General features: G+C 43.1%; 2 protein-coding genes and 1 non-coding gene across 3 annotated transcripts; all 3 read right to left on the bottom strand.

Annotated features, from left to right (window-relative positions):
• On the bottom strand, positions 1-2,968 carry FUT4 (fucosyltransferase 4). Its single transcript, XM_067750732.1, has one exon. It carries the CDS (start codon positions 2,267-2,269, stop codon positions 893-895), a length of 1,377 nt encoding a protein of 458 aa, XP_067606833.1. The 5' UTR covers positions 2,270-2,968; the 3' UTR covers positions 1-892.
• On the bottom strand, positions 2,936-26,329 carry C9H11orf97 (chromosome 9 C11orf97 homolog). The gene is made up of 4 exons (XM_067751688.1): positions 26,129-26,329; positions 25,045-25,187; positions 14,973-15,098; positions 2,936-2,973 (listed from the first exon to the last, which is right to left on the bottom strand). The coding sequence occupies exons 1-4, from the start codon at positions 26,302-26,304 to the stop codon at positions 2,936-2,938; spliced, it is 483 nt and encodes a 160-aa protein (XP_067607789.1). The 5' UTR covers positions 26,305-26,329.
• Positions 6,660-6,766, bottom strand: LOC137231390 (U6 spliceosomal RNA). The gene has a single exon (XR_010946512.1). It is a non-coding gene; the product is annotated as a U6 spliceosomal RNA (small nuclear RNA).
• Positions 26,330-26,875: the final 546 nt, after the last annotated feature.

Here is a 26,875-nt window from a genome sequence, read left to right as displayed (position 1 = left end):
TTTATTCTCACATCTGTAATTTTAATATGCTTTTTAAAAGATCCAGGTTATAGAAAAACATAGACACAGAAAAAATCAGTTAGCAGATGATTATTCACATTATAAAGGGATTCTCCATAGGGTTCCATTAAATATTGCGCTCTTCTAAAACAGTGAATTTGATTTAAAAGCGGCTTTTCAAGAATACATTTGTGTAAAGTGAGGTACACCAAATATTCATCCTAACTCTTCTCCAAGGACAATCCAGCATCTTGTTTCCATTCATAAAGCAAGGGAACAAACAACAGCACTTATTAAGGAAGTCAGTGGATTCTTGGACCACCCTCCTCACCTTTCTTAGGAGATGACGCTTTGAGAAATCCAGGCACAAAGAGAAAGACCCACCTGTGGCCACAGTCCTTTCTCTATCCTGCAACAAGGCTCTTTCTGAAACCAGGGGTTTGCCGCATTCGGCCCAGTCACGTGAGTGGAGGAGCATTGTGTGAGATTTGGACTCAGCACAGGCCACAAATATGGCCTGTGGCACATGAGGAAATTCAGAGCCACTGACAATTGTTTCTTGTAGGTAAGCTGTTTCTTCACCTCTGCACTGGTTACAAGGGGAGGAAGGCCCCCATCTTCACCCCAGAGCTCAGATGCCCTTGGACAGCAGAGGAAGCCCAACTGCTAGTTGTCCAAAAACCATGAGCACCCAGGACCCTTCCCACCCAGTCTTTGTGCTGAATAATATTACTTGGTAAGTCAACTTTAATCTATGGGAATAGATTAAAAATGGGTGTTTGGAAAATACAGTCCCATGATCCGGCAGTTAAGGAGATGCACAGCGGAGGATCCGGAGGATCCAAAAGCCGACGACTTGGCCTCCCTGGGTTACAGCCAGGGGAGGGTGGCTTCACCGCTGAAACCAGCCAGCCAAGTTAGGGACGCTCTTGGGCTGGTCCCCAGCCATCTGCACAGCCTGGCAGGCCCGGCACCAAGGCTCGTCCCAGAAGGAGGTGACGTGCACGGCATAGCTCCGACGCCAGCTGAAGTATCCGCGGTAGGCAGCTGGGTTTCGATCGAGGAATTGCAGGTGGGCCGCCAGGGAGGAGGCATCAGGGAAGTCGTCCACGTGGATGAAGGCACGGCGGGGCATGAAGCGCTCGTAATTGGCACGGTCTGGGCCCAGCACCACCGGCACCGCCCCAGCCAGGAAGGCGTTACGCCACAGCTTCTCCGTGATGTAATCCAGGTGCTGCGAGTTCTCGAAGGCCAGGTAAAACTTGTAGCGGGCCACTGTGTGCAGGAGCCCGACATCGGGCAGCGGCTGCCCGGGCCCACCCTTGCCGAAGACGTCTACGGTCACGTACTGGCTCAGCTGGCGGTAGTAGCGGACCCGCGCCTGGCGCTCGTCCCAGTTGCTCACCACCCAGGCCACCAGCCCTTGTTTCCGGGCCAGCGGCGGGACCAGACCCGGCGGCTGCTCGCTGGGATGGGTCCTGGGGTAGAGGTAGCCGTAAGGCACGAAGATGTCCGAGTCGGCCCGGTAGGAGAGCGTCCAGTTGAAGAGGTTACCTGCCAGGCTCTGCAGCCCCGGGGAGTGGGTGGGCGACTCGAAGTTCATCCACACCCAGCGCTGGCCGGGGGGCCTGGGGCCCGAGGCAGCCAGGGCTAAGGCCTCCGCGGCTTCCTCCTCGTCGTCCATCAGCACCTGCTGCTCCTCCGCCGGGCGCACGTAGACGCCCCAGGGCGGGGGCCAGTCCTGGGGTCCCCTCACCAGGTCTCTGTGGTGGAAAAGCACCGCCTGGGCCTCCCCGTAGGCCGCGCGATCAGTGAGCAGGAGGCAGCCGCTGATGTTGAAGCGCAACCGGCAATCGGGGTGCGGCCTTTTGGCTCTGTGCCGGCCCCCGAAGGGCTCCCACCACAGCAGCACGCTCACCCGCCGCGGCGGGACGGAGGAGGCCCAGGGCAGGGGCGGCAGCTGCTTCCAGCAAACATAGACGACCACGGCGCTGCACACCAGGCTGGCGGCCATCAGCGCCAGATGGGCCTCGGACAGCCTCAGGCCTCCACGCGGAGTGCGCCGCCCGCCCCACCGCGCGCTCATGGCGAGCGCCGGCAGAGCCGCCACCGCCTGCCGCGCGGCCGCAAGCCCGGAGCGGCGGCGACCGCTCTCATGCTGCCACTGAGGGTCCAGCCTTCGTTGCTGCTCGCCGCCCGACCTGGAGCGGGAAAGGGCGGTCCCAGTATCTAAAGGCCCGCAGGTCTTCCTCTCTTCCTCAACACTCATCGCCCGGCGATGGTCCAGGGCGAGGGAAGCAGACGCGGCGGCCCAGCCCGGCGCAGCCCCGTCCCTCCCCTCAACTGCGCGCCCGACCAGACCAGCCCGGCCAAGCCCTGGACGCCTCCTGCGGCACCTCCGACCACTCCCCGGCCCCTCCAGGGTTCCCGGACTCCCCGGCAGCGCCCCGCCCGCGACTCCGGATGCCGTCGCCGTGATCCCGGACCTCTCCGCGTACCCCACGCCTTGGCCTGGCGCTGGTGCTCTCGCCCGCCGGGGATTCCCTTCCAGCTGCGCCCGAGCCCTCAATCGCGGCCGCCCAGATCCTTGCCTTCCAGAGTGAGGGCCCGGTCCATCCCTGGGCGCCGGCAGGTGGCGCGAGACCCTCCAGAAGCCGCGGCGGCGCGAGCGCAGGCGGGCACGGGAGGAAGGCGGCCCAGGGGTGCCGAGCCTCCGGGCGGGATCGAAGATCCGCTTCCTTCCTTTCGCCCCATCAATGGCCAGCGACGCCTGCCGGAGGGAGGGAGCCCGCGAGGCCAAGGAAACGTGCTGAAAGAGGCGCAGCCTACGCGAAGCCGACCTTGACCTCGTGACCTGCCGCCCACGCAGGCAGGTAGTGCAGTCAGCTCCCGCGGCGCGGCCCACAAAGGTGGTGCATTTTGTGAAACCAAGTTTTCAAGGAAACCCTACTGTCAGGAGAACATTCGCTTTGCCTACAGCCCCAAAAGAGGAAAGAGAAGAATCGAAAATTTTCTGAGCAATGAAAACACGTTCTTTTTCTTCGCTCCCCCACTGAATGAACGCTTCTGCCTGCTGGCTCATAGCTTTCTTTGTACCAGAGCTATGAATTTCCTGCCTATTCAGTGGGATGAATGAATGAACAACACCGTTAATTTTACTAAGCACTTAAGAAACAGCGTAATATCTGCACTCATGAAGATCCAGAAAAACACTCTGAACTATAAAACGATGACTAAGATAAATATTATAGCATCCAAGTTTAGGGTATAAAGGGTAAGTATCACAGTGGCCTCTTCAGGTTTTATCAATGAAGCAACTGAGGCATCTACTTCTACCTTGACTTAAGGAGTTTTTTTTCCCTGATGGCTTGAATTTGAATTTCTGGATTTTGGCCTTCATTTATGTAATTTAACTTTTATTCAGCAAAGTTCTAAATAGGGCATGGGTGGGCTGCTGACCTAAGGAGAGGAGGCAGTTTTGAGAGAATTTCTAGATCACAGCAGTGCATTGGTGGTGCCCCAGCCCAGTGCCATGTAAGTTACAAGATGTTAGGGAATAAGTAGACTTGCTGGGAATGGGGCCATCCTTTCAGGTGTTTTTGATGTTATGCCATTTGGATTTATTGTGCAGAACTTTTTCATTGAAAACCAAGTACAGATTGTAAAAGCTTCTATAAAAATGGTTTCATTTAGGTAGTTTCAAGTGGCATTACCTGCCCACCCACAGTGACAATTTGGGAGCTGAATGGACAGCGCTAGGTGCTCTGGCTGTACCCATCAACCTAGTGATACTTTCTCCTACACACCAAAAACTTTTACAATGTTTTTATAGAATCATTTTTCAAGCTAGTTAAGCAAATTGTCTTTGAAATTAGAAATTTCAGTGATTCTCCACTCTTATTTTTAATTAGAAAGAAAAAGCTATAAATGCATGAATAAATTTTTTCAACCAAAGGAAGGAAAGGACATATTGGCTTTTCTTTTTATGCAATTCAAAAATCTATACCTTTATGCCCATTCCTCCCCAACTTCAGTTAAATAAGACATCATAGATAGAGCCTAACATTGTGTTTGGCATTTGGTAAATGTTAGCCTACTTGCTTGTATCCTCCCCCCACTCCCACTTTTCCCTTAGATCCTTCAGATATTCCAATTAGAGCAACTTTTTACTGGCAGAACGGCTCAGATCTCATGAATATCAATTTCCATTGTGTCCACTTATCTTGGTAGGGTGCAGGACCACAAACTGTCCCTACTTCAGTCATATCTTGGTGTATGCGAGGGGATACCAAGCAGAAGGTTGTGGCTGGATCAGTGAAAAAGTCATGACTTACCTACAAACTATATGCATTTATTCACCGGGCAATGGTTTGTTCTTGCTTAAAAGGGATGGAGGGGAGGAGGCAAGAGGAGGAAAGGCTTTAAGGGAAAGTAATAAAGCCAGGTGTTCTCGTTTATTCATTTAGCCAACTGGGAAACTGGGATGAAAAACACTATTTCTACCTTTCAGAATCTATGGAGAGGAAGGGATCTTGGAAGGTTTTGAGAAGGTGGTTCCTGGAATAATTAGGAATGATTAAAATGGGGGAGGAAGAGGGCTGAGACATTAGTCTAAACAGAAGAAGCAGCATATGCAAAGGCCAGGCAGTGAGAACCAGGATAGTAGGTTAGGAATTACAAGAGTTTAGTTTGGCTAAGGAGATAGGGTTTTATCCTGAAGCCTGTGGAGAGTCCTTGAAAGGCTGTAACAAAGCAAGGGAGCAATATAATGAGATTAGTATTCTTTTTAAAATTTATTTATTTTATTTATTTTAGTTTTGGCTGCGTTGGGTCTTCGTTGCTGTGCGTGGGCTTTCTCTAGTTGTGGTGAGCGGGGGCTACCCTTCGTTGCAGTGCGCGGGTTTCTCATTGCGGTGGCTTCTTGCGGAGCACGGGCTGTAGTTGCACAGGCTTCAGTAGTTGTGGCTTGCGGCTTCTAGAGCGCAGGCTCAGTAGTTGTGGCACACGGGCTTAACTGCTCTGCGGCATGTGGGATCTTCCCAGCCCAGGGCTCAAACCTGTGTCCCCTGCATTGGCAGGCAGATTCTTAACCACTGTGCCACCAGGGAAGCCCTGAGATTAGTATTTTTAAAAACTCATTTGTGGGAGGAGGTGAGTATACAGAAGAGGACGTGAGATGGGCTTCTGGTGTGGTGGCCATGTTTATTGATGTGGGCACTGGTTAATGGGTGTGCTTGGTTGAGGAAATTCATCAAGCTGTATGCTTACATATGTAATTTTATGTATGTATATAATATGTCAGTAAAATGTTGCTAAGAAACAAATCATTCCGTCATCACTAAAGAATGAGTTGGATATTAGGGACCAGGATAAGAGTAGAAGTATCCAGTCCAGTTAGAAAGCTCTTGCTGTAATTCAGATGTGAAACAAAAAAAGCCTGAACTAAGACAGTAGCTGTGAGGATGAGATTAAATTAAAATTAAAGGAGAATAGATGCAGAGGTACTTAGGAAGCCAGTCTCTTTCTCCAGGAAGCCTTCCTGGACACCCATATGAACACATCCAGGGTAGGTTGCATGCCCCTCCTGTGTGTGCCCATATACACATCTTTCAGAACATCATTGGGCAGCAATCATGGCTGTTTCAGTCAAACTCCATCTCTTGCACAGAACCAGGCATCTAGTAGTATTCATCATCTCAATGAATACTTGAATGAATGAATGAATGCTCTTAATGTATTATTGAAATGATCTTTTGGTATCACTGTTCCCCAACTAGAAAGTGGGCCAGTATCAGGAGAAGCTGACAATATGAATGACTTGCTGTGACCTTAAGAAGCTCCTTAAGCTTTCCGTGTAAAATGCTACACATGTACTAATCAGGACCCCGGGGACAAGCTTCGGAAACTCCATCAGATTAGGCTGGGTCTCGGGGCTTCCCTGGTGGTGCAGTGGTTGAGAGTCTGCCTGCCGATGCAGGGGACGCGGGTTCGTGCCCCATTCCGGGAAGATCCCACATGCCGCGGAGCGGCTGGGCCCATGAGCCATGGCTGCTGAGCCTGCGCGTCCGGAGCCTGTGCTCCGCAACGGGAGAGGCCACAACAGTGAGAGGCCCGGATACCGCAAAAAAAAAAAAAATTAGGGTGGGTCTCATTGGCCCAACCTGGACAGGGTGCTCATTCTCGAAGCAATCACTGTGGTCAGGGGATGTGGACTCTCTTTACACCCTCTTCTGGATCTAAGGGGTAGAATCAGTCCCATATAAACCTCGTGGACTAACAGTGGGGTGAAGGTAGTTGCCCAAAGGAAAAAGTGAAGTGCTGTTCCTTGAAGAAGAGGGAAGGGATGGTGGACAGAGGCCAAAACAACGTGTCTACCAGCCTTGTGCAAGGAATTATTATTATTCTAAATGAATTCTAAATCAATTTAGAACTTTAAACATTCTATGATTCTTTTTAATTTGGTAACAATAAACAAATATTTCTTTTGTGTATTTAAAGGCCTCCCAGTTTCCACAAAATATTACACAGGAAAAACTGGATCTCAGTCTCAAGCATGATGACAAAGTCAGGTATCAAGAAGGGCTTTTGGCCCCTGAATTTGCTAAAGATGTGTAGAGGGGAGCTCCAAAATTCAAGGCTCATTTTTTTTTCTTTTTTTAAAAAATACGGAACACTTCATGAATTTGCATGTCTTCCTTGTTCAGGGACCATGCTAATCTTCTCTGTATCGTTCCAATTTTAGTATATGTGCTGCCAAAGCGAGCATTCAAGGCTCATTTAATCAAGATAGATGAGGGCTCCATGCACAATGGGGCCAAGAATGGCCTATTCAGTTCCAAATTCTCTGGGGGCAAGAACCAGGCCAACTGTGGTTCCTCGAAATCTAACTCGTGCTTTGTTCTTCCCCAGGGAAAGAATTCATTTTAAGCCTGTCCTACTGCTCCTCACCAGAGACAGTTGCTGTTTTCCAGGGACGCCTCAGAACATGTTCTGACTGCCTTGAGTCTGCCCGGAAGCACCAAGCTCGGTCAGCTGCAGGTGCATGAGAAACAGGCTACCCTCAAATGGGTGGCTGTCTTTCGCTGAGATTTCTGTGGCTGAACATTGACCTGCCAAGTATACTTCAAATGTTTTTCTTGAAGAGATAAAAGGGCAAAGTTCCTCCCAGTATCACGTACTTACCGGGAAATGGGGAGCAGCCAGTGAGCGGGTGCAGCTGGAAAAGCTAACCCGTATGCAAAAAAAGATGGGCTTATTTCTTTCGTCAGATACAAGTGCCAATTTTTTTTTTATGTGCCAATTTTTTTATGCTAAAATTTCCCCATCTTTGGCCAGAGGATTCGTGGTGGCTCCTAAGTCCTTTGGATATGACCTATTAATTTTGGAAACTTCCCTGTTTTCCGTACGAGATGTTCCAAATTCATCCTGGAGATTTCCTGCCTCAGATCTGGAATCAGACATTCCTCCAAGGAGCCATGACTTCTTTTTTAATCTAAGTGATTTTTTTTTTCTTTGGGGGTGCGTGGGCCTCTCACCGTTGCGTCCTCTCCCCTTGCGGAGCACAGGCTCCGGACGCGCAGGCTCAGCGGCCATGGCTCACGGGCCCAGCCACTCCGCGGCATGTGGGATCCTCCCGGACCGGGGCACGAACCCGTGTCCCCTGCAACGCCAAGCGGACTCTCAACCACTGCGCCACCAGGGAAGCCCAATCTAAGTGTTCTTAAAAATCAACTTTATTGAGGTAATAGGGGTTAGGATTTCCATATAAGAATTTTGGGGAGACATAATTCAACCTATATTCAACATGGGGAATTTTTTTAAATGTTATGAACAATATGAATTGTTTAACTTACCAGGTTTTCCTTTCAATATTGGCTACCAGAATCAAACTTGATAAACTTTAAATTAGAATTTAAATGAAAGAATATAGTGAAGTAAAGATCAGGATCAGGGGGAAAAGACACAGCTTAATGATCTAGGCACACTTACAATAGAAAGACCACAAATCTCATTGTTAAAGAATCTGAAGCCGTAAATCTTTTTACGTGCAGGCTCAGCGGCCATGGCTCACGGGCCCAGCCACTCCGCGGCATGTGGGATCTTCCCGGACCGGGACACGAACCCGTGTCCCCTGCATCGGCAGGCGGACTCTCAACCACTGCGCCACCAGGGAAGCCCCATAAATCTTTTTTGAAACTCCCCAGAGTATAAAGAAATAAAGGGTTGCTGGGGAAGGAAGAAAGTAAGGCAGACGGGCAGTTAGAAAGAAAAGAACGAAGGAAGGAAGGAAAGATGAGAAGGAAGAGAGGAAAATGAGAGGGAGTAAGAGAGGGGTGGAGAAGAGAGAGAGGAACAGAGACAGAGAGAAAGAGACAGATTAGGAGCTAATCCAAATCTACATTGTTGGAACACAACTAAATCTTAGGCCCAATGACGTTGCACCCTACCCCCATGTCCCTGGATAATTAGTTTGGGTATATTTTTCTTTTTCATTTTCTCTTTACATATTGTAATATTATTTCTTAAGAAATAGGTAATACTATTAAATAAGAATATAGAAAGCCCAATTAGAGTTTCAACACAATCCCAGCTGCAGGGGAAATCCTAATCTCTTTGCTTTTTAGCATTCCAAGAAGCAGTCCTTTCTTTCCCGAGATAATTTTCCTATGCTCTGTTTTGTTTTGAAGATATACATAAAGAACACAAAACTTGGGCTTCCCTGGTGGCGCAGTGGTTGAGAGTCCGCCTGCCGATGCAGGGGACACGGGTTTGCGCCCCGGTCCGGGAAGATCCCACGTGCCGCGGAGCGGCTGGGCGCGTGAGTCATGGCTGTTGAGCCTGCGCGTCCGGAGCCTGTGCTCCGCAACGGGAGAGGCCACAACAGTGAGAGGCCCGTGTAGAACACAAAACTTAAGCACACAGCTCAGTGCTTTTTACATGCAACACACACAAACTCTTACTTGTGTAACAACTACCCAGATAAAGATATAAAACACAACAGGATCCTTCATGCTTGTTTCTAGTCAATAGTTCCCAAAGGAAACCACTATTTTTCATAGTTAAATTTATCATTTTCATTGTTTCTGACTTTCATATCATACTTAGAAAATCATACTTCTCCACCCCAATATTTTCTTTAAAATCTGCCCATATTGTCTTCTGTTACTTTTATTGTTTTATTTTATTTATTTTTAAATTGAAGTATAGTTGATTTACAATGTTTCAGTTGTACAGCAAAGTGATTCAGTTATACAGATATGTGTATATATATGTATATATATATACACACACATATATGTATTCTTTTTCAGGTTCTTCGGAAGCTACTATTTTGACTTCTGTCTCTATAGGTTAGTTTTACCTGTTTTTCAAAATCTGTACATGGATTCCTCCAGTATGTTCTCTTTTGTGCCTGGCTTCTTTTTGTCATCATAATGACTGTGAGAGTCACTGGTCTCATATGGCTTATTCTTTTTTGTTTTCTTGTATCTTTCCACTGTATAAATATATTACAATTTATCTAGTCTCCTGTTGATAGACATTTGGGTTGTTTCCATTTTTAGGCTATTGTGAATAAAGCCGTCATCAACATTTTTTCACTGTCCTTTTAAGTGGCATCATCTATTGTACAGGCACCATAAAAAAATATGGGTTTGTATTTAAGAGATATCATTACCATTTACCATCAAAAGGGTATCTAAAAAGGAAGAAAACAAAGCTAAAAGTAACTGAGACATGGCAAGAAATAAAATATATAAAATTACCTTGGTGCGGTCAGGGAAGATTATTTCATAGCATTTACTGTGTTTGTCTCATATATACAGCACATATTTACTATATAAAAATTTTTTTAATATAGAAAATATAAAGAAGAAGATAAAGAAAATATTGCTCCTCCCCCAACTCCATCCCCAGATAACCACTGTTTGTATTTGGGTATTTAACGAATATACAGTATAATATAGTTTATATACATATGTAGTTTATATATATTGTGTATTGGGCAGAAGTAGAGTGGAAATGAGGAAGGAAATCCTTGAGCACGTGTTTGTAAAGTAACCCTGAAAGCCCAAGTGCAAACAGGGCATCGTTTCTAATGGGTGAATAAAAGTCAATACTCCCCAGCCACTGCTCCTTTTGTGTGGCATCCTAATATACGTGCAGAAAGGTTGATTGTAAGAATCTGGGGGAGGTTAAGTGTTTAGATTCGTAAGCATTGTAAATGTTTTACCCCATTTTCAGGTAGTTTGGGGTGTTATATTTCTTGACTAATTGAAGATGTAATCTCTCCAATTTTAGCCACTGGCTCACAACACTGATTTTTAAGTAGCCAATGATGAGAGAGTTTCATTAACATGGTGATGGCTGGAACTGGCTTACATGTAGGATCTCTTAATGTGTATTAACTAAATGGAAGTTTTTGTATTAAATCTGGAAAAGTTTGGATTTTGACTCAAGAGATTATTGACTGTTTCACAGTGTAAATATTTTTAAGTAGGGAACAGATATACCCAGTCAACAAATCTTTGTTGAGCTGACTTGATTTATTTCATTAAATCTGAGAAATAAACTTGAGAACCACAAATTGGAGGAAGTTTTCAGATGAGCTTAAGAGAGGAAGGAGAATGAAACGTGTATAACCAGAATACTAGGAAAAAGAACTTTTTAAGTGGGTGAGGGGGTGTAAGTAAATCACAACAGTTATGTATAAAATGAAAAATCTGAAAAATCCAAAGGTCCAAAACATAGAGTAATAAATGCAAAAATAAATAGTTCAAACATATAAACATTTTTAATATAATTATTCAGTTATATTTTAATGAGTGGGAAATTATATGTTGTGTTACATATACCATACAATGTGATTCAAATATTTCCTATGCATGTAAAGTAAAACATGCATAGGAAAAAAGAATAAAAATATATCAGCATGTTATCAGTGGTTATTTCTGGGAATTGAATTACAGATGGGTTTTTTCTTTATTTATTATTTATTATATTTATTTTTCTTTATTTTCCAATTTTTCTATACAGTACCTATGTTACTTTTGACAATTGGGGGGAAAGGAAGGTTAGGGGTTTTTTCTCCTTTTTAACCTCTTTTTACCCCAGTAGTAGTATAGTATTTGTAAAATGGCCCCCTCCCTTTAAAATCTCTTCATAAATTTCCTGGCTCCTTACTATTTAGTGGACAAATTCTAGAGAAAGGATGAGCTCTACCAAGGCTAGCATTAAAATGGTTGTCTCTGAGTCAGAGACTTTTCATCTCTGCCATTCGTTTACTAACCTTTACTATACCTGTAATTTTTTTTTAATGGATGACCATAATTATATTACAGTGAAAGGTTAACATCTATAATGTTTTCCTTGAAGTAGACTCAATAAACATGCCTTTGTTTTATCATATTTGACATACTTAATAAAATAAGCTGAAATAGAAGCCCAGTGTATCCTACCTGTGACAACTGAAAATAAATATATTTTCCTCCATTGTTTTCAGGTGCTTAGCAAACTTTACCAATAGTCTTTCATTGCTTTGGATTAATTTATAGATACGAACTAATACCAATAATAGGAATTACAGGCTAATATAAATGTTTTTAAACACATCTAAACCGTGAAACAAGCGTGGGTTTCTTCTGTTTTTTCAGACCTCAGGAGAAAGAGGTTTCTTCTCAATGGAAAAATTGTTCATCTTATCCTAGAGTAAAGAAATGAGTGAACAAACAAGTAAGTTTTTACTTTGGGGAAATGCTTTTTAATTCCAACCCCGTTTTCATCTAAAATTGATTTAATTTTCTTAACAGTGCTTCATTTGGTAGAGCAGAATATAAAAGCCATACCCATGTGATTCAAGTAACTGGAGAAACCTCGGTCTTCTAGACCCTCATTACTCAGAGTATAGTGTCTGAACGTGCAGAATCAGCATCACCAGGGAGCTGGTTAGAAATGCAAAATCTCAAATCCCAGTCCAGATCGACTGTATCAGAAACTGCTTTTTGATAAGATACCTATGTGATTTGTAGTCACATTAAAGCCTGAGAAGTGCTGGGCTGGACAACTTTATTATTATTATTTTGCTGTTGTTACATGCCACAGAATAAGAAGAAAATGATCAAAGTAAATGACTCAATCTTGTTAGTATGATGAAAGCAGGAGAGGCTTCCTAGTCTCTAACCAAAAACTGTTTTAGAATTTAGAACTACAATTAGATGATCATGATTCTAAATTTAAATTTTAAATGATGTGTATTAAATGTTGGAGGAGTTACAACTACAATGATCGTGTTGTTGATGAGAAAAAGGAAAAAAAGCACAAGTGAATAGGAAAAAGATGACAGTGAGGATTGCCCAAATTATCTACCTAAAGTACACTTTATAGGAGAGGTTTCTGGAAATATTGTATTCCAAGGAAAACCTCTCTTTGAAAGCATCAGTGTGTATATAAGATATGCACAACTTTTCATGACTCACACACTAAAGTCAATGGGTTCCCTTGCTTTTCCTTCTATTGTTTACATTGTTTCATTTAGCATTTCAAAGAGGGAAAACCATATACTTTTGTGGAGGGGGAGACGTGTGGGGTAGCAGCAAGAAGGTTCCGAACATACAGGGGGCATTCAACATGTATGTATTTCCTGTTTCATCATTCGCGCGGTCATTCTTGTGACTGATAGTGATTGAGCACCTACCGTGCCAGGTACCGTGCTAAGTGCCAGACAAACAGTGGTGAGTGAAAGAGACATGGGTCCTGCCTTCATTGGGTTTCTGACAGTGTTTGAATTAATATCGACCAACTTTTGAGAGTTATCTGTGGGTTTTGTTCATCTGTGCTATTGCTGTCTTGCATCTAACTTTCCTAATTGATAATGAGAAATATCTAATTCTCAGTTATCAGCTAATTCTTATGGATTCATCAGTTGTGATTTGTATAGCAGATAGTAGCAGTTTAAATGCCAAAATGCAGCTGGTAACTTACAGAGATGAAGCTAAAACATACAACAATGTCAGTTACATACGATAACATGACCACTGTAAGGGCTTGATGCAGGCTGGAAATAGAGGGCTGAGGGCCGCTAGGAAGGTATGTGGATGAGTATCAATGAGCGGGAGCTGCGAATAAGTTTCTCCTAAACCGTATGGGTGAAAGTAATGTAATTATGGTCAAAATCAAACATGTATTTTTTATTATATGCCCCCAATTGATAAATCGGGTAATCTGTTGCACTTCTGTGTCTTCAAATGAAGGTAATTTGTTCTTCAAACCAGTCTTACAGCATTTAGAAAATCATCTCTAAAATAAATTGCTTTGTGAGTTTTCTTGGAATGATGGATTTGCCCACTAGAGCTGGGACCTGACAAATTGGGTGGAAAGCTGAAATAAAGAGCCCCCACTGGGCAAGTGTCCCAGACTTGGGTGGAACAACCATTACTTCAGGTCACATCTCTGTGGATTTTGCATGTAGTTGACTCCCAGGTTCCTAACCCTGAATTCCCATGGCCCTGGCATTTGTGCCTTTTTAACCACTACTATTCCACCCTTGTTTTCTGATGAGCACATTCTCTGCCATGATGGCCCAAAGGTTGAAGCATAGTCTTGGAGTCAGATGGAAACAGGTCTGTAGTTCTGGCCTCACTACCCCCTAGACATAGTATCTTGGGTAATGTAATGTCTCCAAGCCTCAGTTTTCTCACGTGAAAAATGAAGATTGAAACTCTCATCTCATGTGACCCTGTGGATTACATAACTATAAAAGACTGCCATGCCTGGCACATGATAAATGGTGGCTACTACTTTATTATTATTAAACCCAGGTCTCTATTACTGGTTCCTTTTCGCTACACGAATCCCCTTAAGTAACAAGTTTTTTGTTTGTTTATTTTTTCACCTTGTGTCCCAGTCTTTCGTGGCTGTATTTTCCTCCTACTGAATCCATATTCTGGAGGCTTCCTCCCTGGGGACCCCCCTCTTTTGTGGCACTTGGGCTGAGCCCTCACGCCATTCCAGATTCACCAGACAGCCCAGTTCCTGTGTACCGTTGGCTCACAGAGTTGGTGGTGCCTCATGACTTCTACTCACTAGCTGAGTGACTTGGGTAAATTATTCAAACCTTTTTGTGCCTCAGTTTCCTCATCTGTGAAATGAACTGTACTTGTTTCATGTGATTGTTGTAAAGATTTAATATATAATTATATATGAAGAATCTAGAATATGAAGTGCTATATAGCATTTGCCAGTATGACTCCTATCTTGGTTAAGAGGACCCAAGCTTGGCACTTACCCACTTCTTTCCTCTCAGCCCAGGGTTCCCTCCCAATTGTAGAGCTGTTTTCAGGACTTATAGACCCAGTTGTATGTCCGTACACTACCTGGACACTGCTTGTGCTTCCATGTCAGAACCCCTGCCTTCTCCACATCCTGCCACAAATATCGCTGGCAGACATCGGCTGGGACAGTGAGGAATGAGTAATAGCTTTTCTCCAAACATAATGTCTGTGAGGAACAGTCTACTGGGGCCAGCCTTGGTGGCCTCCTACCTAAAATAGGGTAAAACTAATGGAACCTAGCAAAGCAGTTGCCTTATTCTTCCTGAATTCCCTCGTCTCCCTTTCCTCATTTCCACTAGTAAACGCAGATCATCTGTCTAGAAGAAAGGACAGTGCAAGATTCCTTCCCACTGAGCCTGTGTGCTGGAAGGTCTTCTGTGGATAAAAAGGAAAGGAAAGAGTCAGGAGTATAACTCAAGAGTGTGAACTTCTATTGTATCCGTGGGGTAAATTGGTTACTTAAACTATTACTATTTAAGTTCCCCAATGAGGCAATGTAGCTAAACTACAAGTAACCTGAGAGAAGCAAATCAAAAGAAGATTGGCTTTTGACTGAGAGCTGTAAATAAAGCATATACCACTGGTTTATAAACCGCTCGGTATCCTCCATGCTTGGGGTGGAAGTCAAGGGTATCCAGGTCTTACTTCGTAGCCCGCCGTGCCTCGAATAGTACTTGGCTTGTGGCAGTAAACTGTTTCTGCTCGGCAGTCCTGGCTTCAAGCCTCCCACAGGGAGATTCCTTTCAATGCTCCAAATCCCTTCCAGGGCCACTGTCAATATTTTCAAAAGCAAGGTAATGATTATTAGCTCCTTCTCTTTTCAGCACAAAATGTTCGTAAAGTATTTACTTGGTGACTATTTTCTTTAGCCATTTGGGTGGAGGTTTATTTGGTTTGATTGATTAAACCACCCAAGGTCTTTAGCCTTTGTTTAATCTGTAATTCTAGCTCATTCATTGAATTATTCCCTATGCAATTTAACCTCTACAGTGTTATTAATTTAACCTGCCCCTAAAGAAATAGATGAAAAGTCAATTAAGAAATACAAATAGCAAGATGCAGAGAAATCAGGAATAAATAATCATTAATATATGGACTTCATCAGCAATCTTATCTGATTCTGCTTTAACTCCTGGAAGCACAAATATTTCCAAAGATAACATAACCCAAAGTTACCAGAGTAATTCATCCAATAGATCCAATAATCTTCTAAACTAGAGGTTGTTTAATCTCCCCCTTGAAAGAAACAGTAAACTCACTGGAAAACAGCATAACAAAATATTTGTAACGTGATGTCTATGCACTGTACGAGGCAAATTATAGTCCTAAGTCCTGATACCATCAATAAGTATTGGTTTAGTAATGATTTGCACTGGGCTTTTCTCCATATCCTAAAATCACATGTTTAGATTCTGGGAATCAGTTAACAAGCATTTAGTGAAAATCTACTGTGTAGAAAACTGTGACCCAAGTCAAACAAAGAAGTGAATTCAGGTAAATGCCATAAGTTGTTTTTCCCATTTCTGAAGCTGCAAATGTCAATGCCCAATATTCTCCACAGATCCAAGTCTGCCCACTGGCATACACACTGACATGATCCCTCCCTAAAGGAGTCTGTACCATGCAATGGGTAGGGGCACAGCCTTTGAGTTCAGAGGAGATCTGGGTTTCAGTCTCTGCTCTACCACCTACCAATTCTATGACTTTGGGCAAGTTATTTAATCCACGATGTCTCAGTTCCCTCATGGGGATGACAATAATATCTACCTTGAAGGATTATTATAGCATTTGGATGAAATGAAATGCTTTGTACTCAATAAATAGTAGCTTCTTTTTTTTATACAGGGATGATGATTTTCCTGTACAAGCATGGACTCAGATTCTATTTCCAGAGGCACAGTCACTGAGCTGACTCACCAGGCTGAATGTCAGTCCTTTCCCCTCCTTCCTGGCTCCTGAACGGAGCGGCTGGAGCTATCTGTCAAGATTCGTTTCCTCCCTCTTCTTCAAAGACCTTCAAGGAAGACTCCAAGACTCCTTCTGCCAAGACCTTACAAAGTTCAAGCTTTTCCTTATATCTAACCCAAATCTTCCTTTACTGATCAAGCCAGTTTCCTTTCCTGCCCCGTCTAGAGAGAGAAAAGGGTAACAAACTCTCAGATGTAGGAGTCCACAAACACTTATTCAATACCCCCCGTGACACCCTGTGAGAAACCAAGAAAATAGATTTAGCTTTGTTCCGCATTGTGGGAAGGTCTGGTAAATGGAAAATGGTTAAAAATCCAGAGGTAGAACTCTGTAGAAAACCCACATCAAATTAAATAGAATTGTACTAGTCTAATCCAGTTGGCTCTTTCAGATGCAATCACATTTATGGCTTAATAGAGAAAATAGCTGAAATGTAAATGTATATGCCTAGAAAGGCATGGGGAAAAAACACTCAAAGCAAAATGTTGTTATACGTAAGTGTTTACTGTACTTGGGGATAGAGGGTGCTGGGAAAAGTAGCATGACTTTGATTGGATAGGATATTTGGATGAAGACATTACGGAAAGTGATATATTCAACTGGAGGAAAAGAGGACCAAAAAGAAGTGTGAATATCCTTTGAAGCAGAGGCTTCTTTAAAGGGAAATTCAACTCTCTCAGCTCTGGGCAAATGCTTTCCAGGAGGAGGAAGGAAGACAAAGGGGGGGTGTGCAGAACGGGGCCAGAGAGACCTCAATGTTGGCGGCCTAACCTGAAAAGGAAAAGGGCAGTAGGCATAAGAGAGACGCTAAGAGAAAGGAATCAAATCCTTTCTTGAAGCTCGGAATCTTAGAGATTCTTCTCTCTCCTCTTCTCATGCCCCCAAACCTCTTCTACTCAAACACCTTTTTAGGTGTGTCTTTATCCTGAATTTTAAAGTTACAAAACCAAGTCTTTACGCTGAAAATTTTAGCCAATGGGATCTGACCTGGTCTATCAGAAGGTCGCCCTTTAAAAACGTTTTTGTTTCCCCAGCTCTCAGGACTGTGAATAAGGAACATGGGAGCTTGAAAAGCCAGTTTAGAAACATATTGTCTATGCTTCCTTTGTATAAACATGGTCAGAGGAAGAAAATTTTAAGTAATTAAAATTTATGTTTGGTGACTTCTAAGCTCAGTAATTATCTTTTTTTGGGGAATTATCTTGACATGTCTTTGGTGTCTAGTAAGTTCCTTGTATATTGTAGGTACAAAAACATTTTTGTTGAATGAATTAATGAATAGCAAAAATATCGACACTTGCTGGGAAATATTTCACATTTCTTAAATTTGTACTAAACATAATAAACAAACCAGACTCAACGTTAAGTGTGCATGCATTCAGGCACATATAGACACAAATGAATGCATCTGAGAGTACACTCTTGAAATTCATTGGGAAAGGAAATGTATAAGAGAACACTAGTGAGCTTCATTAATCAAATTTTTCATGACTACTATAAACTCTGCAGGTTTTAGCCTGAAAAATACAAAAGCCCTTGTAATTTGAAAACATTAAAGTAGTACATTACTGTATTTCCACATGGTCCTCTATAGAAAATTTTCAAAATGTAGAAATAGCTTTAAAATAGATGGCAAAATGAATGCAATAGTCCCATAATGCATGTCTCATAAACCTAACTCTTCTTTTTAAAAAAGTTGTAAGGAGGGGGAAATCTTCAGGGAACCACTAAGAATATATGAATTGTGAGGTTAGCTAAATTCTTACTTATCCAGAAGGCTCCACGGGTGGTCCAGATTCCATTTACGCCTGGCAGCAGATCTGATCAGAAAATTGCATTTTTTCCTTTCATCATTTCAGGATGATGAGACCCTGTAGATCCAGGCCCCTGTGCTTGGGGCAGGAATGTGTAAAGCCTCTGAAACCTCTTCTACCTCAAGTTTGAACTTAAACCTGGAGAAGATCGTGACAACTTTGTTGTTACTGAAGAGAATACTATTTGCTACCAGTACAGTTTCAAATCTTTTTTCCTCTAAGAAAACATAATCTTATATTTTAAAGTATATCCCAATGGCTAAGAGCAAAGACATCAGCTTCTGATGAGCCTACATTCAAGTATCAGTTATTCCACTGTGTGACAACAGGCAAGTCGTTGTACCTCCCCCAAGCCTCAGCTTCCAGAGCTGCAAAATGGGAATAATAATGACAGGGACAGAGTACAGGGACAAAGTAGGTGATTAAATAGTTAATCCCACGAAGGGATCATAAGTAAAAAAAAATGTATGGGAGACCCCTCTAAGTTAAATGATCACGCAAGAAAGCAGGCTTGCTTAACAACAAATCCAAGTGGGCTTGCTTAGCTCCAAAACCATGCAACAGAAGCATTAGACGTGTCCCCAAACAATAAAACAGTGGTGGAATGAGACCCACATCCTGTCCAGTGAGGTCAGTAAGTTAATGATTCCTAGGACATGCTTCTCTGTGCACACTAAAGACAAAAATACAAGGAAAAGGTGACATTAAACTGAAACCTGAGATGATTTACCATATTTTAGTCTATGTAACTGCCTTTTCACTTATTTCCATGGCTGCACGATAGTCCCTGTTTGACCATGTAGGGACAAGAAAACTCCTGCCCAATGTGGAGGAGGAACTGACGATGGAAGCTTGATGTCTACCCTCCCCACTTTTCCTTTGATTATAAAACTGCAGCCCACTAAGTTCTTGGCGTGCCACCCCTCTTGCCCACCCACTTGTAAATCTCACAAGTGTCCTATACTAATAAACTCTTTCCTTGCCTGTCACTCTGTCTCTCACTGAATTCTTTCTGCACGGAGACAGAAGCTCTACCAAGCTCTATGCTCTACTAAGTCCCAAAACACATTCTGCAGTTTCAATAAGAGCACGGGGTCGTTGCAAAGATTGAAAGAGGTAATTTGTAAAAACTTTCATGTCCAGGAGACACACTGTGAATGATGGCCAATATAATAAGTAAATAAATAAAATTATTAATGATTACCTCCATCATCATCATCATCATCATCATTAGAGAGACTCCCTTCACCCACCTACCCCTCCCCTTCTCACTGAACCCATATAGCTCTACGTCAGGAGCCTGGAAGGACTCAAAAACCCATAGAAGGGAAGGCTTAGAGGCCTGGCAGTCCATTTTTCTTGTTGTCACTGATGCCATTCCCCAGACCCAAGTATGGGGCGCACAGTAACAATCACCTGGGACATGTTGGCCATTGCAAGGTCTTCACAGCTCTTATTAACTGTTGTCATACACGACCACAAGAACAGGTGGGATAGCTCAATCACCTGAGGGTCCCTCACTGAACGGCTTTTTCCTGAGTCCCTTCTTGCTACCCAAATAACAATATTCTAAAATAAATGTAATGTTCACTGTTAAACATCCTTAAAACCTAACTTCTGGATCTTTTGACATTTGGTTGATATTGTTCAACCCAGAGAGAAGAAACTTTCGACCTTTTACCAATTTCATTCAACCAAAGGAGAAGAAAAAGGACAGAAATAACTTAAGTCCACTGCTCTGGGGTACTTCCATTATTGTCATCATTAGCTCCATCGGAAGTAAAACATGCTATCTTTTAAGTTGCTTAACTTCAGAACAAATGCCCCTCAATAGACGGTACGATTGAAACCAGGAGATTGAATTTGACCTTCAAGATCACTGCATTTGACCTTCAAGAAAAAGGTCATTTGCAATCTGGAAAAGAACAATTTCCCTGCACTCATGGAAGCAAAAGCCTATTTGGGATGGGTGAAGGAGCAAACAATAAGTAAAGAAGTGAAGACAATGAATGGGTCAAGCATACTTCCTCCTAACATCTGGGAATAGCTACTATATAAGTCATACAAGCCCCTCAGAGTTTTATGCAGAATTATGGGTGTATGTGACAAGGTGTGTTTTCCAGCAAGAGAGGCCATAGCTTTCTTCTGATATTTAAAAGACTGTGCCACTGAAAACCTCCTTCTAGAAGGTCCAGTGGCTGACCCGAGCTGCCAGCCCTCTGGGCTAGGCTGGAAGAGTGTGGCACTCTCCTTGGGTGCTAGTTTCCTATTCTGGCCAAGGACGTGGGGATTCCAGCCATTAAAAGAAAGAGAAGAAGAAAATGAAAAGAAAAAATAGAGTAGGTTTTTGTTTTTCATCAATAGAGCCCTTTAAGATTTAACCTTACAGAATCAATCCTCAGCTCTGAAAGATTTTTCTAGGCTAAAATAGCACCTCCGTGCGACCTCTGGTGGATGTTATTAAAAATGCAGCCCCCCATGCCCCCCAAGCATTCTCCATTTTATATGAAGAATATTTGAAAACACTGCTTAGAAAAATGAATTTTTATAAGCCGAATGATTTTTCCTAATCATTTAGACAGTCTCATAATCAAATGTATCCATTAAGGATAATACAACATCCAACTAGTGTATAAATCAGCTTTTATGTAATCTCTGAAAACAATGAAGGTGACCCAAAATATAATAGTATTAACTTAAATATTTTTTTTAATCACCAGGGAAGTAGTATATGTAGATTGTGGTTCAGAGAAGTAATTTAGTAGGTCATTTTGCATCCATCCATAAAGTTCAAACTCTAAGACTTTAAACTTTCCTTCAAGACACTATATGATCATATGTATATGTATAACTGATTCACTTTGTTATAAAGCAGAAACTAACACACCATTGTAAAGCAATTATACTCTAATAAAGATGTAAAAAAAAAAAGGCACTAGATGAACAGAATGAGCCGTTTTGTTGGTCTCTCTTTCCGTGAGAATGGGTGACACAAGAAGCCCTAAAAGGTGTTTCTATGCTGGTTTTAAAACATAAAGTGGGAAAACATTTTTAAAAAAAGAAAAAAAAGACTTATTATAAAGCTATAGTAACAAAGACAATGTGGCACTGGTATTGAGATCAATAAATAGATCAAGAAGACCAAATGAAGAGTGAAGAAATACGAAAAAAAAAAAAGTGGGAAAATACACCATGGAGTCTGAAAAGATGTACCTCTGGGCCTGCAGCATCTTCTCTAAGGAATCCTTAGTGAATTGGGGTCCCACCAGACTGTTGTACAACAGTCCTCCTCAGAAAATGTCAACTTCTCTGAGTATAGGAGTTGTGCCTTACAGTTCTTTTATATCTTCAAGCAACTGCTGGTACCCAAGAGGGTTGCAGTAAAAACCTGATGGTTTGAAAAGCATGAAATATGCACCTAGCAATCAGAGAAGGAACTATGAAAATGAGGGGCTCCAGCAGTTTCAAAATAACATCTATGAGGGATTCTTGAGAGCACATCTTTTTTCAAATGAACCATCAGTGCAAGCTATCAGCGCCCAGGCCATGTAACTCATACACCATGTGTATGTGGGATAAAATCCTTGGCTGCTTTGACCAATTTAAATGACTTCGATTCTTCTGGGTCAGTGACTTGCAAAGTGGGGTCCCTGGACCAGCATCTTCAACGTCTCCCGGGAACCTGGTAGAAATGCAAATTCTTGGACCCCACCCCAGACTTCTTTTTTCTCTTTTTAAAAATTTATTTATTTATGTTTGGCTGCATTGGGTCTTTGCTGCTGCGCGCAGGTGAGAGAGGGCTACTCTTCATTGTGGTGCGCAGGCTTCCCATGGCAGTGGCTTCTCTTGTTGCGGAGCACGGGCTCTAGGCGTGTGGGCTTCAGTAGTTGTGGCACGCAGGCTCAGTAGTTGTGGCGCACAGGCTTAGTTGCTCCGTGGTATGTGGGATCTTCCCGGACCAGGGATCGAACCCGTGTCCCCTGCATTGGCAGGTGGACTCTCAACCACTGCACCACCAGGGAAGTCCCTCATCATCTTTTAAAGAATAAACCTGAATTGTAGTAGTGAGCCACTAATGGACATAGGACTTTTTCCTGTCCTCTAAACCTGCCCCCACAAGACAACACTGCTATAGTTGAGGATGGATTATTTGTTCTGAGTACTTTAGCTACATTGCTTCTGCTCACCCCGGGGAGCGCTGCATCATTTGAGCCCTTCCATCTCTCTAATCTGTCCTGTCAGCTTCTCTCTCTTGCTCTCTGAGCTCCAGCCACATGGCCCTTCTGTCCATCCCCACATGGAAGCCTTTGAACATTCTATTTTCTCTGCCTGAACTGCCTTTCTCCTAATTTTTTTTCCCCGGGTAACTTCTACCTGAATTTCAGGTCTATGCTGAAATGTCAGTTCTTTAAGGAAACCTTCCTTGGCTCCACAATCTTGAAACGCCCCTGGTTACTTTTTCTCATAGTACTCTCCTCTTTTCTTTCATTTGATTTATTGCAATGTGTGTGCAGCCTCATTTCCTTTATACACAATTATTTGTGTAACTATTAGTTTACCATATGTCTCCCTTACCAGGCCATAAATACCATAAGAGCAGGGATGTTGTCTGTTCAGTTCATTCGAGTCCTAGAACAGAGTTTGACATAATAATGGATGCTCAAAAAATGTGTGTTCAAGTGGAACTAAGCATTGTTCAATTAGTGAAAGATTCTTCTATAGGCATGTCTGCGCACGCAGACTTGTGAACAACAGGGAACCAGTATTTCTAGTCCTAGTGCCCAGAAGCCCAATCCAAGGAGCCATGGAAAACCTAACTAAGCAACACAAAGATATGGCAGGTGTCATCTTTTCCTGACTAACCGATAGGGAACACAAGTAAATAAATTTGACTTGTGTGCAGACTGACCCAAATAAGGCAAAAGACCTGCTGCGTATGGCTGTGGGGCTGGTTCATTCCTGGTCATGAGACCCAAACACACCCTCAGACATGAACAAGGCAGAGTTAGATACTTTCTGCATCTTGTTTCCCCTAAATTAGGAGTCATATGAATAAGAGATGAGTGAGGGTCAGAATTACTCTAGCTTAACTTTGGTTTACACTTTTTTGGTTAAATCATGATCTTCAGGCAGAAAAAGCGTTTAAGAAATGTGGTTAAGAAAGAGCTGTAATAGTTCGGAAGAGAGGAAGAGATCACTTGCTCTAAGTTCAAGTCTCTTGACAAATTTCAGCCCTTCTGTTATGAGAATTTACAGAGGAAATCACCAAAGGTTTTGAGGAACTACGAAAAATGAGACAGTAGTAAAGAGCCAGTATAGGCAGATATTCCCTGCTCCAAGAAAGACAGACAGAAAGAAAGAAGGCAAACAAGCTGGCTAATAACAATTGCTACAATTTATCGAATGCTACCATGCCCTAGGCATCTTACATATATTATCTCTCTTCCTGACCATCAACCTATGGGCAGGTATAATTATTCCTATTTTATAAATGAAAAAGTAACTTCCAGAAATCATAAAAATTAAAAGCATGCCTACCTAACTCTCTCAAGTCAAGTTACTAAACTAGACAGATTAGGGAGACGCTGTAGCCACAGCGTAGTACGTGCATTTCAGCAAGGCATTTGATAAAGTGCATTTCTCTTTGGCAGAGAGTGCCCATGCCAAAGATGCTGACTGACAGATCAGGGGCTTCTAGAGACTCTACTTGGAACTGTTGGGATCACCATTTAATTTGTTAATTTGAATATAGGAACTTTCAGCAAACTCACCAAATGTGAGAATGGCACAAACCTGGTGAATGGTTTATGTGCTGAATGGCAAACTCAGGACTCAAAGGGCCTTCTACATCTAGAATGAAGTGCTAAAATTCATAGGACGGTATTGTTGGGGATACATATAACAACCTGTATTTAGGACCAAACAAAGGAATTGCATAAGCATAGGACGGAAAAGGCCTGGGTCAAATGTTTTCAGTTGGACAGGGGGGGAAAGAGAAACTAAGGATGTCATAGACTGCGTTTGTTACGTGTGTTAATAATATAATGTGTCTGTCTCAACAGCTCATGTAATTTTAGATCCACCTAATAGAAGTATAATTTTCAGATCAAGGGAGGTTATAGTCCCACCACATACACTAACCTGATTGTACTGGATTCAGTGATTTAATAAAATGGAGAATACTGGGATAGTTCAGCCAGTGTGGTGAAAGCACTACAAATTATTTTAAAGGTAACACTGAGAAAAGAAAAAAAGAAAGGTAACACGGAGTCTATGAAAGATTTGGTGGGTGCTCAAATAGCCACCACTATATAATTCAAAAATGTTTCAGTGGGAAAGCACCACATTTTATCTGTATATTTGGGAGCAGATGTGTGATTAGGGAGTAGAAGCTGTACAGAGACTGGGGACCTTTCCAAAAACTAGAGATTGAAGACCTTTCAAAAAAAAAAATTGAAAATTGAATGGATACTTTGTGCAGGTGTAAATATTCTGTCTCTATTTCAGCTGAGGCCAGGAACTCAGGAAGGCTGAGGCAGGAACTCTTTATATGCCCCCCACCCTGACTTTGTGAGCTCCTGAAAGTCTGGACACCAGCCTTAATTCATTACTCATTTCCCAGCAACCAGCCCAATGCCTGACATGCAAAAAGGACTCCACAGCTGTCAAATTGGTGAGTGAATGGTTAAGTCCACCTTTTACTCCTACAGTCACAGGGAATACAGAACCTTTCAATTATAGCACCTTTAACAGGAAAATTCCCAGGTAGATAGAATTTTAAGTCGGCGTAAGGAATTATTTAAGTATACTGAATACTTATATACAGTGAATTTAGCTGCTCTAGACAAGGTCTCTGCGTGCTGTTGACAAGAACAGGAACGAGGTATCATAATCAGGCACATTGTGGCTGATGCTGAGGGAAGAGGTCCTTTTACCAGGTGGCAACAGTTCTGTGGCTCCTCGAGGGGTCTCCGTGTCCCAGGAGGAGGGTGCGTGGTCGCTCGAGGAGCGGAAGCTGAGCGGCTTCAGAACAACCCTCGCTCCTCTGTTGTCCTGGCACAGAGGGAGCCACGGTGCTCTAGAGAGGCAATCAGGGAGGTGCTGCAAAAGGGCTGGGAACGCTTGCCTTCCTCTTTGGCCTATTATTTTCATCTTCATCATTCCTTACCACCTACTGAAGACATGTGGGGCACAAAGGGCTGTGAAATATCTGTAAATTTATGGAAGAGCACTTGGACCTAGCGTGGACTCAACCATGTTGGCTGTGACTGTGAACCAGAACTGCTTTTACTTATTTGAATGTTGTTTGTGTGTTTGGCAGGGCAGGGAGGAGACAACAGCAGTGTGTTAAAACGTGGCCCATAATTGTGAGATTCTAAAAGGATCAGGTAATCATAATTTATGAACTGATAATCCAAGAGATGGGGGTTTAAATGTCTGAAGGATTTCTCCAGCACTGAGTGACGGTAGGCAAGTCACTTCCTTTCCTCTAGTGTAGACCTCAGTTTCCTGGTCTGTAAAATGAAGGAATTGACAAAAATGATCTGCATATTTCCGTGTGTGTATATAATTTATGTATTTAAAATATAAACTTCATAGTTTTATTATGTGTAAAATTTAAATATTACATTTTACACATTTTTATAATTTAAACATATTTTTAAATATATTTAAAACTTAAATATATATTATATTTTACACATTTTTATAATTAAGATATATTTTATAATTTAATATTTTTAATATCATATGTATGTATATATACACACACACAATTTTTTTCAATACCTTCCAGGCCAATGCCACTACCAATTAAGTTGGAGGATACCTGGACTCAGGTAGCCTTTTATGAAGGAGGGCTTGGGGAAATGGACCAGATGCCTTCGGCCACAAAACCATCACCCCTGCCTTTGCCAAAACAGCAGCTCCGCCCCCTCCCTCCAAAACCTTTGCGGCTTCAGCTAGTCTTAGTGCGGTTTGCCCCAGTTCACCTTTCACCGCTTCTCCTCGCCCACGTACCTCCCGCGGGGTCCGAGGCTGAAAGAGAACTCACACTGCTTCCGGGACTCCTGGGGGCCGCGGCCTCCGGTCTCCCCGCGCACCCCGCATCCCAGGCCTGCGGGCGGCAGAGGCTGCTCGCCGTCGCGGCCCGCCTCGGGCATCGCCACCGCGGTCACCGCCTCCTCCCCCCTCATGCCGCGGGGGTCTTCTTCGCGGCGCGCGGCCGGCTGGCCTTCTCTGCTCCGCCGCAGGCTGCTGGAGAACGCGAGGCGTCTCCGGTTGCCATGGTGACTGTGGATCCTCCCCGCCCCCAGTGGGCTTGTGCAGGTGACCCGCGCGCCCAGGAAGGCGCTGGAGTTGGGGAGCTGCAATTACTTACTGACCAAAGCAAAGGACTTTCTTTCCATTTATCTCTCGTTTGTTTGTGACACCAGTTTCGCAAGAGGGGGTTTACTATTCCTTGGTAGGGAAACTGAGATTAAGAAAAGCAGAGGATATTGTCCGAGGTTACACAACTAGAAGTGCCACAGCCGGAATCCGAATTCCGAAAAGTTTGGCCCCAAAGGCTAAAGAATAAATCACCACCTGGAACAAGTAGGGGCGGGAGGAGGGACTGGACAGTGAGTTCAAGGAAAGGTCTCTGGTTTCACGCAGTGCTTTGCTTGTCGTGTCCCGCTCCCTCCTACACTCACATGATCGAATAAATCAATGTTGAGGATTCCCAACTTTTGGATTGTAAGTTGTTGCTGTTGTTATTATTAATAA

This window comes from Pseudorca crassidens, chromosome 9 (assembly GCF_039906515.1).
Source record: "Pseudorca crassidens isolate mPseCra1 chromosome 9, mPseCra1.hap1, whole genome shotgun sequence".
Lineage (NCBI taxonomy): Eukaryota > Metazoa > Chordata > Mammalia > Artiodactyla > Delphinidae > Pseudorca > Pseudorca crassidens.
Note: the sequence above shows the minus strand (reverse complement) of the source record. Positions and strands in the feature narration are given on the sequence as shown.

Coding starts and splice junctions, on each gene's coding strand:
- FUT4 (XM_067750732.1), bottom strand. CDS start 2,269: ATGAGTGTTGAGGAAGAGAGGAAGACCTGCGGGCCTTTAGATACTGGG.
- C9H11orf97 (XM_067751688.1), bottom strand. CDS start 26,304: ATGAGGGGGGAGGAGGCGGTGACCGCGGTGGCGATGCCCGAGGCGGGC. Junction 25,188..26,128: donor AGCCTCGGACCCCGCGGGAG/GTACGTGGGCGA, acceptor TTGCCTCTCTAG/AGCACCGTGGCTCCCTCTGT. Junction 2,974..14,972: donor GAGGCACGGCGGGCTACGAA/GTAAGACCTGGA, acceptor TTGGGGCTGTAG/GCAAAGCGAATGTTCTCCTG.